The sequence below is a fragment of the Chrysochloris asiatica genome, unplaced genomic scaffold (genome assembly GCF_000296735.1).
Source record: "Chrysochloris asiatica unplaced genomic scaffold, ChrAsi1.0 scaffold00006, whole genome shotgun sequence".
Lineage (NCBI taxonomy): Eukaryota > Metazoa > Chordata > Mammalia > Afrosoricida > Chrysochloridae > Chrysochloris > Chrysochloris asiatica.
In genome coordinates, this window is record NW_006408524.1 from 25043340 (window position 1) to 25057256 (window position 13917).

At 49.0% G+C, this 13917-nt stretch overlaps 2 protein-coding genes across 2 annotated transcripts in view; both read left to right on the forward strand.

Moving 5' to 3' along the window:
• The window catches only part of HOXA3 (homeobox A3), a 19348-nt gene extending 12628 nt beyond the window's left edge, over nt 1-6720 (forward strand). Inside the window, exons 3-4 of the mRNA XM_006832193.1 lie at nt 3030-3675; nt 5003-6720. Of these exons, the coding sequence (XP_006832256.1) occupies nt 3150-3675; nt 5003-5802 (1326 nt within the window). The 5' untranslated portion in view covers nt 3030-3149 and the 3' untranslated portion in view covers nt 5803-6720. The remainder of the gene's footprint in view (nt 1-3029; nt 3676-5002) is intronic.
• A 4206-nt stretch (nt 6721-10926) lies between these two features.
• On the forward strand, nt 10927-13349 carry HOXA2 (homeobox A2). The gene is made up of 2 exons (XM_006832194.1): nt 10927-11584; nt 12238-13349. The coding sequence occupies exons 1-2, from the start codon at nt 11203-11205 to the stop codon at nt 12975-12977; spliced, it is 1122 nt and encodes a 373-aa protein (XP_006832257.1). The 5' UTR covers nt 10927-11202; the 3' UTR covers nt 12978-13349.
• Nucleotides 13350-13917: the final 568 nt, after the last annotated feature.

The following is a 13917-nucleotide window of genomic DNA, read 5'->3' on the forward strand; positions in this document are numbered from 1 at the left end:
GGGCAAGCCGTGCGGGAGCAGCTAGGCGGCCACGCTCTGAGCGGCGACGTCCGGGCCTCAGGGTCTCTCTCCCGACCGGACCGCCGATCGGACCGCCGTTACGGCTGATGCTGAGGGCCCGTGGCCATCCCGCGCCGAGGGGACCTGGCTGGGCCGCAGATCTGGGCTGGGGGCTGGAGTCCGAGCCCGAGCCTGTGCTCACAACGTGCATCAGAAGTTAAGGTAAGCAGGGCCACAACCGGCCGCTCCCAGTGCTGAATGGCGGAGTTTATGTCTCGGTGATTTATGGCTGCAGACTTAAATCTCGGTTCAAGAAGAGTTCACAAGCCGGAGCTTCCTTCCCGGCAGTGACTGATACCCTTACACTTCGAGTTCAGGTCGCTTTCCCATCCCCGCCCCCACCTCTTCCCTCTCCCTTTGCCCAGCGTCAACTTTTCTAGGGTGGGGAGATAGGGAAGGATGGGCAGGGGGACCCGGGGGTCTTACTCTAGGTTCCTCCTTGGACTCTGGGTGCCGGCAAACTGCGGAAGGGGAGGAAATGGAAAGAGGGAGCAGTGTCTGAAGGAAGGAGGTTGAATTTGGGGAGATCTTCGAGAGAGACAATAGGACTTGTTTCCTGCACTCACTTTGTCTAAACACTCCTTTGGCTCTGGTATCTGGGGCTTATTGTCCAGAAACAGATCTTTGTAGAGAAATCCTTCCCAAGACCTTGTTTGGGGTGTACAAAACAAAGTTTCTTAGCTGGCAAATCTCCAACTTCTTTACTAGGTCACAAACTTTGGGGGGTGATATGGGGAGGTAGTGTGTGCCCAAAGGTAATTGTCTGCTGACCTCAAACAATAGGAAGGACTTTGGTGGGCTATCAGAGGTGAATTCATATTTTTAAGTTTATGGAAAATGTTACTTACTCTGATTTTTAAACATGTTTTTTGTCATTTACAAAACAATGCAAAGTTCATTTTAAAAAGGCTTCAGTTAAATAAGTAGCAGGCCGTGTAGCTTCTGAAAATGGATTAGCAAGTCACTTGAAATACTGCACATTCAAAAGCAACTTAATTTCGTTTTGTCTAATGTCTTGCTGTTCAAGTGTCTGAAGTAATTTTCTTAACCTGGTGTTTTATTTTACACAAATCTGGTATCTAAAAAATGTGTAATGGCAGACATTAACACTGCCAAATGTAACAGGCACTGTTTTCAGCCAAAGAATAGGAAATAGAGATATTGCTACTGCTTTAAATTTTATTTTATCCTTTATTTGCTTTCAGTCATATTATCTGTAGCTCTCAGATTTCCAAAAGAGAAGAAGTATTCCAGGAATCAAGGAAATGCACAGTAACTCTGGATAAGGGCTTTTGTACATTTTAATTGAGGTTCTGGAAAACTGATTGTGCTTGTTTTCCAGATATTGGTCAGATTGTTGGTTTAATAATGAACTCCAATTATTAAAATCAAAATGATACTCATCCATTGTGTATTACATTATGTTTTTTTCTAGTTTAAGAATTTACTATGTCAGGAAAACCTGAATCACTCCAGAATTCAAATCCCTATAGTTGGGTCATGAAGTGTAAATTGTTTTCTTCTTTAATCTTTTATTATATGACCAGGAGGACTAACATTTTGAAAGAGGGAGAGAGTGTGTTAGAGAGACTATATGGAATCCACAAGGAACTTTTCTGAGCTGAGAAGTAGATGTTGACCAAGCTAAGGTTGGAAATAAAAAGAAAATATATTTCACATCTGCAGACTTTGTAAATAAAAGAGGCTTGAGAAGGCTTGCAATTGTTTAATTTTTTTTTTTTTTTAGATATTCAGAGTTACCCTTTCCTTGCTGTTTTTGAAGCAGGTAAATCGGCCAAGTTAACAAATATCAACCACAGCACACAAAGATCAGGGAACTGTGGCAGGATTTTATGGCTTGTGCTTCCATCCCTTGTCCGGAGCCAAATGACCCCCATACATCAAATTACATAGCAGTCTCTAAGACAGAACCTATTATCGTTAAGTTGGAAGAAGAGTTCAAGCCGTGGTCATGGAGATGAACGCTGGTTTTTCAGGTTCCTGGTGGGTTGTTTTTTTTTCTCTAATCCATCATGTTTTAACAGGTAGAATTTGATAGTTGTTCTGAATAACAGCACCTCAGAAAGTCCAAGGCAGGAGGGACCTCTGTAACTAGGGAAAAGAGGTGTGGTGGTTGCTTTCTGGAACCTGGGACGTGCTTGATAAACCGTGATAGAAAAGAGTAATGAACTGTCCTCAGTTTGAGTTGTGATTTGCTGGTGGTGTGGTTTTGTTGTTGATTATACCCCCTCCCCCCAGGATATTCCATCCAAAGTCTTCTCTTCCTCCTACTTGGCCACAAGGGGCTCCTTTGGAGGAGGTGGGTTATATCTTCTCACAAGCGTAGATTAAATGTCTAACAAGCTGGGTTTCTGAAATCCAGCAGGGTCAGGTAGGGCCACTGGACGGAAAGGTATTGTGCAGGGCTCTCTGGGGAGGGAGCCGGAAGGTCCAAGAAGGGCCTGGGTGGGAAAATCACTCTCCTCAGGACTGTTGTGGCAAATTATAAAGACCTAAAGTAGGGATTGGAGAAAACACTGGCGATCCAGACACTCCATTTGCCTCGCTCGAGGACCCATCTTCCAAGATCCCTAAATGGAAAGGAGTTAGCGAAGATGAAGGAACACCTCAAATTCCTTCTCTCTGGAAAAGAAAGATCCCAATTTTGTTCCAGTCTGTCGGACCTTTCTCCTTTGGGACCCCTGATCCCATTCCCGACTTCCAACCCTCACTCGCTCTCCTCTGTACCCGGAAAACCCCCCAACTCCAGACGCAAGTTAAGCAAATATTTGTAGCTGCCAGTAAATTCCAGCGGCTTTTTATAGCGCGGCTCCCTGCGCCCGGGGCCAAGTCGTGCTGCTAAATATTGCTGACCACTTTTTCTTTTATGGCTTTCATGTCACTTAGCTATAGAGAGTAAGATGGATTTGCGCCGAGCCCTCACCGCGCTGCGCTTCTCGCCCCCCTAGGTCTGCGCGGGGCGGCTATTGGCGGCGGAGCGTCACGTGACCGCGGGGGCGTGCCAATGTGCGCCCTCACGGGTGTCAAGCCCCTGTCAGTGTGTGCGATCAGGATCGTGAAACAACGCGATGCAAAAAGCGACCTACTACGACAGCTCGGCGATCTATGGTGGCTACCCCTACCAGGCAGCCAACGGGTTCGCTTATAATGCCAGCCAGCCGCCGTACCCAGCTTCCGCGGCTCTGGGCGCCGACGGCGAGTACCACCGACCCGCCTGCTCACTCCAGTCGCCCGCCAGCGCAGGGGGCCACCCCAAGGCGCACGAACTGAGCGAAGCATGTCTGCGCTCCCTGAGCGGCCCGCCCAACCAGCCCCCTGGACTGGGCGAGCCGCCCCTGCCCCCGCCACCGCCCCAAGCCGCGCCCCCTGCCCCACAGCCGCCGCAGCCCCCGCCGCAACCCCCAGCGCCCGTTCCTGCGGCTCCCCAGCCCCCCTCTTCGGTCTCCCCACCTCAGAATGGCAACAGCAACCCTGCCCCCGCCAGCGCGGCCAAGAGTCCCCTGCTCAACTCTCCCACTGTGGGTAAACAAATCTTCCCTTGGATGAAAGAGTCACGGCAAAACACAAAGCAGAAAACCAGCGGCTCCAGCTCAGGTAAAGGGATGCCTTCTGGAAGAGGGTCCCCTGGCCTGGCTCCAAGCCTCCCAAACCACCCCCAGCCACAGCCAGCAAGGTCTGGGAGTGCTGGTGCATTTCTGGGACTTTACTGCTCCTAGTCCTGAAGTTTTCCAGAGTATTTGCCACTAGGGAGGTCTCATGGCCTGTGGGCCAGGAAACCCCAGAGAAGGACCTGATGGGGGTGTATGTATCTCTGGACCTTTTCAAGGGCAGTGGGGCCTAGTGAAGTTGGGACATCATCTTATTTCACTCTTGGGAGTTAGACCTTTTGGCAGAGCCAATCTGCACTTCACTGCCTTTTTTTAAAAATAGCACATCGCCTCCATTTTAATAAGACAGTGATACCCTCTCCATACAGCAGTGTGGCAGAATTAAAGAAGAACGAATCACTCTCCAAGTCAGAACCAATGTTTTGCCTATAAGCTGAGCTTATTTTTGCTCCAGCAGATGGAGTGTCTGCCTTACCTCTGGGTAGGCCCTGCTCAGACTTAGTCTGAAGGCAGCCTGGGATCTCCTGGGGGAGGGGATGCTGGCTTGTCATCCTAATGGGAACCACATGCTAGTCCTGGAGCCAAACTCCAGAAAGGCTCTGTGTGTCAAGCTTCCCAGAATCTCAGTTACCTTCACCCCATGCCTTCTCTTGTTGCCAGTGCTCTGAGCCTGTGCATGTAGATGTCCCCCACCCCCAGCCAGGATTTAGGAGACCCAGAGGAGAGAAGGGTCCAAGACTAGTGTGCAAACCTGGGCCAGGCAGCTTGATGACATGGGAACCTAAATAAGGTCCAATGCCTGATGGATTCCTTCAATGGGCATTCTTCCTTTGGACAGAGAAGGTCCTCCAGGTTGAGATTTCCACTTTGCCCATTTCCTCTGGCTAGGTACAAAGAAGTGGCTAGTTGTGAGGCAATTGTCCAATTATTGAATCAGAAGTGAGAGAGGGAAAACTTTATTGGGCTGTATAAGCTCCACATTCCAGTTACTGTGAAGGGAGTGAAGATGATGAGATTTAACCCACAGGGAGCTTATAGTCAGACCCAAAGGCCATCACATCAGTAGACAGAAAGTGTTAGCTCCAGGAAGGGAACACAGCAGGAGCGCACCTTGGGGTTCTGCTTTTTCTGTCTCCTTACCCAAGGAGAACACTGTGGTTAGCTCCTTTAGTGAGGGATAGCTGTTCCCAGTAACATCACTGATCCGTGGAGAGATCTGTGGGACCTGGAGGAAGGAAGGCTGAGCCTGGTCAGGGGTTGGGCTGGGCTGTAGACAGCCCCTGACTCCCTTTCCTCTCTCCTGTGTTCTCCAGGCGAGAGTTGCGCTGGTGACAAGAGCCCTCCAGGCCAGGCATCGTCCAAGCGGGCCCGTACGGCCTACACAAGCGCGCAGCTAGTGGAACTAGAGAAGGAGTTTCATTTCAACCGTTACCTGTGCCGGCCTCGCCGCGTGGAAATGGCCAACCTGCTGAACCTCACTGAGCGCCAGATCAAGATCTGGTTCCAGAACCGACGCATGAAATACAAGAAGGATCAGAAGGGCAAGGGCATGTTGACATCGTCTGGGGGCCAGTCCCCTAGTCGCAGCCCCGTGCCCCCTGGCGCTGGTGGCTATCTGAACTCTATGCATTCGCTGGTGAACAGCGTCCCATATGAGCCTCAGTCGCCCCCATCCTTTTCCAAGCCTCCCCAGGGCGCCTATGGGCTGCCCCCCTCCTCCTACCCTGCACCCCTGCCCAGCTGCGCTCCTCCTCCGCCCCCACAAAAGCGCTATACAGGGGCAGGGGCAGGTGGCACCCCTGACTACGACCCGCACGCGCATAGCCTGCAGGGCAACGGCAGCTATGGGACCCCACACTTACAGGGAAGCCCCGTCTTCGTGGGGGGCAGCTATGTGGAACCCATGAGCAACTCCGGCCCGGCCCTCTTTGGCCTGACTCACCTCCCCCACACCGCCTCAGCTGCCATGGACTACGGGGGCGCAGGGCCGCTAAGTAGCGGCCACCACCACGGGCCAGGGCCAGGGGAGCCGCACCCTACCTACACGGACCTTACCGCCCACCATCCTTCTCAGGGAAGAATTCAGGAAGCGCCCAAGCTCACCCACCTGTGATGGTGGGCTAGGGGCTGAGCGCCAGGAGAGTCCCCCACCTTTCTTCTTTGGTTGCTTTTTTTTTTTTTTTAAAGTTCCTCCTGCCCCTCCCTTTCTCTTCGCCTCCGCCCTTCTTTCTACTCACCCGCCCCCGTTTTGTTTTCTTTGGTAACGCGTTTTTATAGTTTTTGTGACGTAGCAATCTTGGTTGCTGGAATGGCTGTCAGCATCAGTAGCGATATTTATCTCCTCCCGCCCCTCGCTAGGCCGCTGGCCCTGCACCCTTTACCTTCTCCACTCTTTGATCAGAAACAGGGTATATGAACAAATTTGTAGCCGAGTTCTTCAATGTGAATTTGTTCGTACGTTATGGCTCCCGAGGGGAAGCAATTACGTTTAATTTTAATTTTTAGATTTTTTTTAATTGCACTTCTTCTAAAGAGCGAGAAAAAAAAAAAAATCAAAGGCGCTTTGAAGCAGGGGCTCCCTGTGCAAGGATGAGTAAGTGTACGTCTTTCCGTGTGTGTATGCTGGTGAACAGTCAGATTTATTTATATTTTTTTTGCAAGCATTGAATAATCTAAGTTTTAAATATTATTTATCCCCATCCGTTCGTATTTATATTAAAGAAATTCTGTACCCTGATTGTTCAGAAGGTTTCTTGGGCCTTTTGTTCAATGGTGTATTGGCGTACATAGAAAAAAAAAATTATTTGAAAGGGAAATATAGTTCCTTTATAAAAACGGTAGTGATGCAATAAAACCCGAGAGGATCCAGCTTTTGAAAACAGTGATTTAGGTTTGCAACATCTGGCGAAACTGAAAAAACAATCTGTAAACGTGAAAAAATGATAGATTTGTTTTGAGAGTTTTACATTCCTTGCTGCTCACATTCTGAGAAACGAAACAAAAAAAATAAAATAAAGTTTTTATTCTGAATAATATCTGTGTTCCGAAGGGGTTCTTTGGCCGAAGATAGGGGTCCGCGTGGAATTCAGGAGGAGGCAAGCAGGCCACAGCACCCGAGCGGGCTCCAACAGGGGTCTGGCTAGGCGCCGGCCCCGAGCACCGAGAGTTCTCGGGAAAGACTGCCTAAGTGACTGTCGGCCGCAGCCCTGGAAATGGCGTGCGGCTGGACCTGCTGGGATGTCTGGTTCCCAGCTGCCGCCAAGCCAGCCGAGGGCGTAGGGACTGCGGAGCGCTGTGTGCGGGAGAAACAAAGACATCCTGCCGGTGGCCCGGCGGGGGATGCACAGGTGCCCCAGCGACCCCACCGGGAGAGATGGCAGGCTCATCCTCTCCTCCACGTTCTTCCTCTGGTCAGAGCTGACCTGCCCACGCTTTCATCCGGGGAATATCCAGCCGTGCGAGAGATGCCCAGTACTTTCCAAGAGCAATCGGTCTCCTTAGAGTCCTCCTACAGGTCCATTACCACCTCAGGAGGAAAGAATCGCTCTAAAATTCACCACTGGAAGAAAGGCAGTTTGGAAGGGACTGGGGCTCTTTCGAGTCGCCAACACAAAGGGGGGCTAAACTCAGCGCAGCCCTTCCCTGGTCTGCCAGAATCTCAACATCGGTTTCCTCCCAGAATTTAGTATTTGGCACCTACTGGCTTTATTTTTTCTCCTTCCCTCCCCACTTCCCTTTTATAAACCCACAGAGAGAAGGAGAGGGACAGGAGATGGGCATCTTTCTAATAAAAATGCAATTTTATAAGTATTTTTTTCATTTGATGCTGCAGGAGCTAAAAATTGCATCTCCACTCCTGGATTTAAGATAGGGTCGCCTACAGACTGACCGGCAGAGGTAAAAGCAGAAACAGTAGAAGGAAAAATTTTCATCTTCAGATTAAGGAAGATAAAAGCACCAGTGATCGGCAGAAGCGCCAAATTCAGAAAATGCAAACCTCAGACCTGCATCCCTATCATCAGCCCCCTCAGAACTGGAAACAAGGAGCCGCTTGCGTCTGGGAATCAGGAGCATCTGATGTGAGAACCCTCCCCCCCCCCTCCCTGGATTGTATCTTTCAGAGACAGAGGTGAAAAATGTCGCCATTTTGTTTGCAATCCAAAATATCCATCATCATGGCCTCTATCTCCCCCTGAAAAACTCCCTTAGATGATGCTTAGAAACAGGCACTGAAACACTTCTGGGTACTTGCTGGGTCTGCAAGAGCTGCTTTAAGGGTGCCCTCTCACATTTTAGGGAAATGAAGAGACAAGCCAGGAATCTGTAGAGAGCTGGGTGTTTTCCCTCACACACTCAGAGATGCTTCCCCACATCTGTCCTGGGGCATATACACACACATACTTTTTCTCAAGATTTTGGACTGTGGAATAGATGGGCTTCCTTCCCCTACCCCCAACCCCTCCCTTAAAATATGGCGCACCTCACAAATGCAGAGGCTAGGAAACAGTCTTTGTGAGACCAGGAACTTCTGCCTTTTTGGTTGTTCATCCTGAACAGACATAGGAGTCTTCTTTTAAGCAATTGTTTTAGAAATGTGTGTAAAATTACCTGGGAAAATAAGGAATAGTGTCTCTGGAGAGACAGAGATTGAGATCCATCCATTCTGGGAGAGGAATCTTTTGGAAATACCACTATTTGAACCAATGTCTAAAAACTCACCGTTTAGCTGAGGGAGGTATGGTTTGAGGGTTTCCTCCTGCCCTCATTTTAAAATCAGGATACGATTTTGAAATGAGACTGTAATATGATTTCCTATATCTCATCAGTCAAGTCATTAATTTTGACTTTCAAAGAAAAAATATGGATCTCACCCCCAGCTTCCTAGATATTAAAAATAAATCCTTATTAAAACATCTCCTGAATTAAAGTGATGGGTTGAGGAAGTTTTCAGTGTTGATTGGTCAGAGAAAAAGATTTTCTTCCAGATGGCATTTGAATTAAGGCCACTGAGTTGGGCAGAAAGCTCTCACCCACGCAGCTCCTGACAAAGCTGGAGCAATGCGGGGGCAGTTGCTCCTCTCCATAGCATTCCCTCCCTTTACCCCTAGATACCTTCTGGTAAAAGCAAATGCCAACAACCTCCATCCCACAGTCCACAAAGCACCTTTCCTAAAAGCACCCTTCTAACCATTCCTTCTGCCAAAAATTATCTTTAAAAAGACCAGTTTTCCTTGTTTACTTGCGTTTCCTGCTTGCCTCTTTGCTCGGCCACATTTGATCTTGGAAAGAGCTCGAAGCTGAAATGTGTTCTTAAGGGCCAGAAGCTGTCAAGGCTTTTGGTGAGCAAGATTGATCACACCCAGACTTCCTTCAGAGCTTTGTTTGGAATAAAAGCAAGAAAACTGAAAAAAAACTCACATTTTCCAAAATAGCATCTCTATCTGTAAGACATGCTCTAGGCTAGTAAACGAGGGAGGCTACTTTTATATCTAATTTACAACCCAAACCCCCTTTGATGCCTCAGAGATGGAGTTCTGCCCTTGCGCCTTGGTCAGCCTTTCTTGTTTTCTACGTAGATTTTTTTCTCCACCACCAACCTCTCTCTCCCTGGCCATCAGAATGATTTATTTTCCTGCCATCGATGCCTGCCTACTGGCCTGGGGGAGTCTGATCACTTGGTCCATTTCAAAGGAAGCAAAAAAACGAATCGCCATCCTTAGGGTTTTGGGGAAAAAGAGGTACCTCCAGATCTCTCTCTCAGCAATCCTCCCCTCCTTCTGTCTTGGTGGATTTCTCTTAAAGTTATTATTTGGTACCTAAAAATGTTATCTCTTGAACCCTCCAGCACCGTCCAAGATGCACTCAGTCTTAAGTCTCCGAATTGGAAAAAAGACAGAATGGAGGAGAAAGAGAACATTAATAATTCCTTCTCGGGTTGTCTTCTTTCCCTGGCGGTGCTGCATCCTGCAACACAAGATGGGCACAGACATCCCCGGTGCCCAAGGAGCGGGAAGAAGCGGTGCGGAGGCAATCAAGCTGCATCTCAATCTTCCAGGCCCCAACCAGAGCGACAAGAAGGGAAAGAAAAGAGGAACAAGCACCTTATTCCTCCCTGCTGCTAACTTCCAGTGGACTTCCTGGAAATCGGAAATACTCACCGTCCCCGAGCCCTAGGGTATGAAACCCAGAATGCCAGGAGCCACACGCGCCTGCTCGGGTTGGCATTTCTTTGGCTGGCCGCCGCCCTGGCTACTGGGATTTAGACACATGGACCTGGGGCTGTTGTCTCTCTTGGCACATGCATCTATCTTTCTCCAGCCACTTCTGAGAAGTTGATGGCGCAGGAAGGTCGGGAAGCTTCGAGAATCGCCTCTCGTTTTCCGCTTCCCGCCGGAGTCAGATGCAAAGCTGCGGTGGAAGAGCCGACTAACAATGGACCGAGGCCGGGGTCCAGGGGCGCGGACTCCAAGCTTGGCATTGGGGGTGGGGTGGGGATGGAGGGCTGCGAGAAAAAGGGGGGGGAGGAAGAGAGAAGGGGGAGAGAAGGCGGAAAGAGGAAGAGGGAAAGACAGAGGGAGGAAAAGAGAGAGAGAACAAGGAAAACAGAGAGCGAGCGAGCAGTTCTGAGATACCCAGGTTTACAAAAGAGGGAACAAAACAAAACAAAATAACAGCAACAAAAGAAATATCTCTTCTTTTTCTTGGCTCTCTTTTCTTCTTTCCCTCTTTCTCCATTTCTCTCTTCCACCTCCCTCTTTCTTCTCCCTCTCTCATCTCTCCTCTCCTCTGCTTCTTCCTCTTGCTTTAACAGAACTTATGTGACTGGGATGCTGGGCCCTCAGGTGTCAAAACTTTGAAGATTAATGGATTACTTTGTTAATGACTGCAGGCGTCAGACTGAGGTGCTTAAATGATTTGTGAGGTGCGAGGCGTCTTCCCGACAGTCCCAAACAATGCGCAGAGTGTGCGGGGGAGGCAGAGGGCAGCCGCTGGCGGGACCGGCAGCAGAGCTCACACTCGCTCACACGCAGGCACTAACACACTCCCAGGCGCACACAGCAGATCCTTGCTGATCAGGAGGCAGGCAGGCACCCTCGCCCCCACGCACTCCGGGGCGTCCCTACCCACACTCACATATATGTGTTTTTGCCTTGAAAAAAGTGTAAATAAAGCCGTGCTGGCCCCCAATGAGGCGTTCCTTCTCGACTTTTTTGGATCAATCAAACAGACAGTGGCTTCTTTTGATTAAAGCCCAAATTGTCATTGGGCAGAAGCAATCATGTGACAGCCAATTCGGTCCAATTTCAACCTTGTCTCCATGAATTCAATAGTTTAATAGTAGCGCGGTCCCCATACGGCTGTAATCAGTGAATTAGAAAAAAAACACCCCAGCAGCGATCTTCTATGATAGATTTTTTTTTCCTCCGCGTTTGCCTTTTTCCTGGGCCTTGCCCCCCCAAAGCCCCTCCAGAAGAGGGAACTTTTTCTCCGAGGGGGCTCCAAGGAGAAGGCCATGAATTACGAATTTGAGCGAGAGATTGGTTTTATCAATAGCCAGCCGTCGCTCGCTGAGTGCCTGACATCTTTTCCCCCTGTCGCTGATACATTTCAAAGTTCATCAATCAAGACCTCGACGCTTTCACACTCGACACTGATTCCTCCTCCTTTTGAGCAGACCATTCCCAGCCTGAACCCGGGCAGTCACCCTCGCCACGGCGCTGGCGGCCGCCCCAAGCCGAGCCCCGCGGGCAGCCGCGGCAGCCCGGTGCCCGCCGGCGCCCTGCAGCCGCCCGAATACCCCTGGATGAAGGAGAAGAAGGCAGCCAAGAAAACCGCGCTGCCGCCCGCCTCGGCCGCCGCCGCCACCACCGGCCCTGCCTGCCTCAACCACAAAGGTCAGTCCAGAGAATTGGCCCCAAGTCCTCGGGTCCCTCTTCCCCCTCCAGACTGCCCCGAGAGCGGTTATGGGGGAGGGGAGCTAGGACTGGAAGAGAAGGGGGAGAGGGAGAGATGCTTGGCTGCCTTTCCCCTTCCCCTGTGGGATCAGGAGTGGGTTTGCTGGAGAGAGCAGGGTCCCAGCACTCCACAATGAGACATATATATTTTTTTAGGAAGAGGGGGGAAAAGAACTTTCCCTAAGTTGTGTAATGTGGGATGATTTATTTGAGTTGGAACTGACCTCCTCTTGTCTCCTTGTCCTAGAGTTTGGCTTTTTGACAGTAATGAAGAATGATAGATCGCTCTTGCTCAGCTAAGCAGCTGATGCATTAATTATAAATTGTGGTGTGGCTAATATAAAGTTTGCTCCCGGATGGAGAGATTGGGGTGGGGGGAGGGTTACAGGCAGGAATTTAATGGAGGTGGAAGAGACGGGGTCTCCCCGGAGTGGGCTCCCAGGAAGCAGCACAATAGCTCTACTGCGTCCAGGAGCGGCCATTTTGTTGCAGTTGATCTTTTCGGTTATATTTATTCTCCAGTGGAATAACCCCGCTCGAACCCTTCCACCTCCAACTGTGCGTGTGTCTCTTGTTGGTTTCCCTTTCCGCAGAATCCCTGGAAATCGCCGATGGCAACGGCGGGGGCTCGCGGCGCCTGAGAACTGCTTACACCAACACGCAGCTTTTAGAGCTGGAGAAAGAATTTCATTTCAACAAGTACCTTTGCAGACCCCGAAGGGTGGAAATTGCAGCCCTGCTGGATTTGACTGAGAGACAAGTAAAAGTGTGGTTTCAGAACCGGAGGATGAAACACAAGAGGCAGACCCAGTGCAAGGAGAACCAAAACAGCGAAGGGAAATTTAAAAGCCTTGAAGACTCCGAGAAAGTAGAGGAGGATGAAGAGGAGAAGTCACTGTTTGAGCAAGCCCTCAGCGTCTCCGGGGCCCTTCTGGAGAGGGAAGGTTACACTTTTCAGCAAAATGCCCTCTCTCAGCAGCAGGCTCCTAATGGACACAATGGCGACTCCCAAAGTTTTCCAGTTTCGCCTTTAACCAGCAATGAGAAAAATCTGAAACATTTTCAGCACCAGTCACCCACTGTTCCTAACTGCTTGTCAACAATGGGCCAGAACTGTGGCGCTGGCCTAAACAATGACAGTCCCGAGGCCCTTGAGGTCCCCTCTTTGCAGGACTTTAACGTTTTCTCCACAGATTCCTGCCTGCAGCTTTCAGATGCAGTCTCGCCCAGTTTGCCAGGTTCCCTGGACAGCCCCGTAGATATTTCAGCTGACAGCTTTGACTTTTTTACAGACACACTCACCACAATTGACTTGCAACATCTGAATTACTGAAAACATTAAAGCAAAACAAAGCATCACAAAACAAAAACCCCTTTGGCCAGGTGACTTTGCCTTCTTTAATTCTGGGAGTTGATTTTTACTTCATTTTCTTGGTGACCTACTCCTTCCTTCAAATTGTTGAGGATTTTCTGTTTAGTGATTCCCTCTGACCCATTTTCAGAGCCATCTTTTACAGATTTTGGAGTTCTAGTTATTTTAAATTTACCCCAACCACCCTCTATGTGATTTCCTGAAAGCAATATATGAGGGCTGCAAGAAAGTGATCATATAATGGTATCTTCACTTTCTTTTTATTTTTGTATTACATTAGTATGCACTGTCATGCGTATTTTTGGTAGAATAAATTCTCCTTTGCTACAAGTAGCTTTCTTATTTTTTCCCTCCCCCTCTTTCTCATGGCTCCTAACGGTTTATCTTCTATTAGTCTAACTTGGTAAATAAAATTCTGGTCACAATTTACCTTCTATTTTAATTTTAGTATATTTATTAAGGGGTATGTTAAAACTATTTAGACAGCAACAAAAAAGAAAGTCAGAAAATGTCTAGGGCTTCTGAAAAATGTTTGTTTGTTTTGAAGAGAATAGATTTGATTTTCAGTGTAGAGGTTCAAGCCATAGATTTGATTCAGTAGTAGAAATAGGATGGGGCAGAAAGTAGGGCCAAACTGAAGCTTTTGAAAGTGACGAAATAAAGTGCCTATGGAAACCTCCCACTCCAGGAACCAGGGAAGTGGAGTTTCTTTAACAAACTACTAATCTCCAGGTCAATAACTAAGTTATCAGCAATTCATTTATTATACACATTTGTTTCAAACATCTACATTCCAAACCGTTCTGCACAAACCCTGCCCCCCTCCCCCTGCACGTTTTCAGAGTGGTTGATTAGTCTCCCAGCTGTTGATGGGTCCAGGCAAACGGACCTAAAAAACAGA

Coding starts and splice junctions, on each gene's coding strand:
- HOXA2 (XM_006832194.1), top strand. CDS start 11,203: ATGAATTACGAATTTGAGCGAGAGATTGGTTTTATCAATAGCCAGCCG. Junction 11,585..12,237: donor TGCCTGCCTCAACCACAAAG/GTCAGTCCAGAG, acceptor CCCTTTCCGCAG/AATCCCTGGAAATCGCCGAT.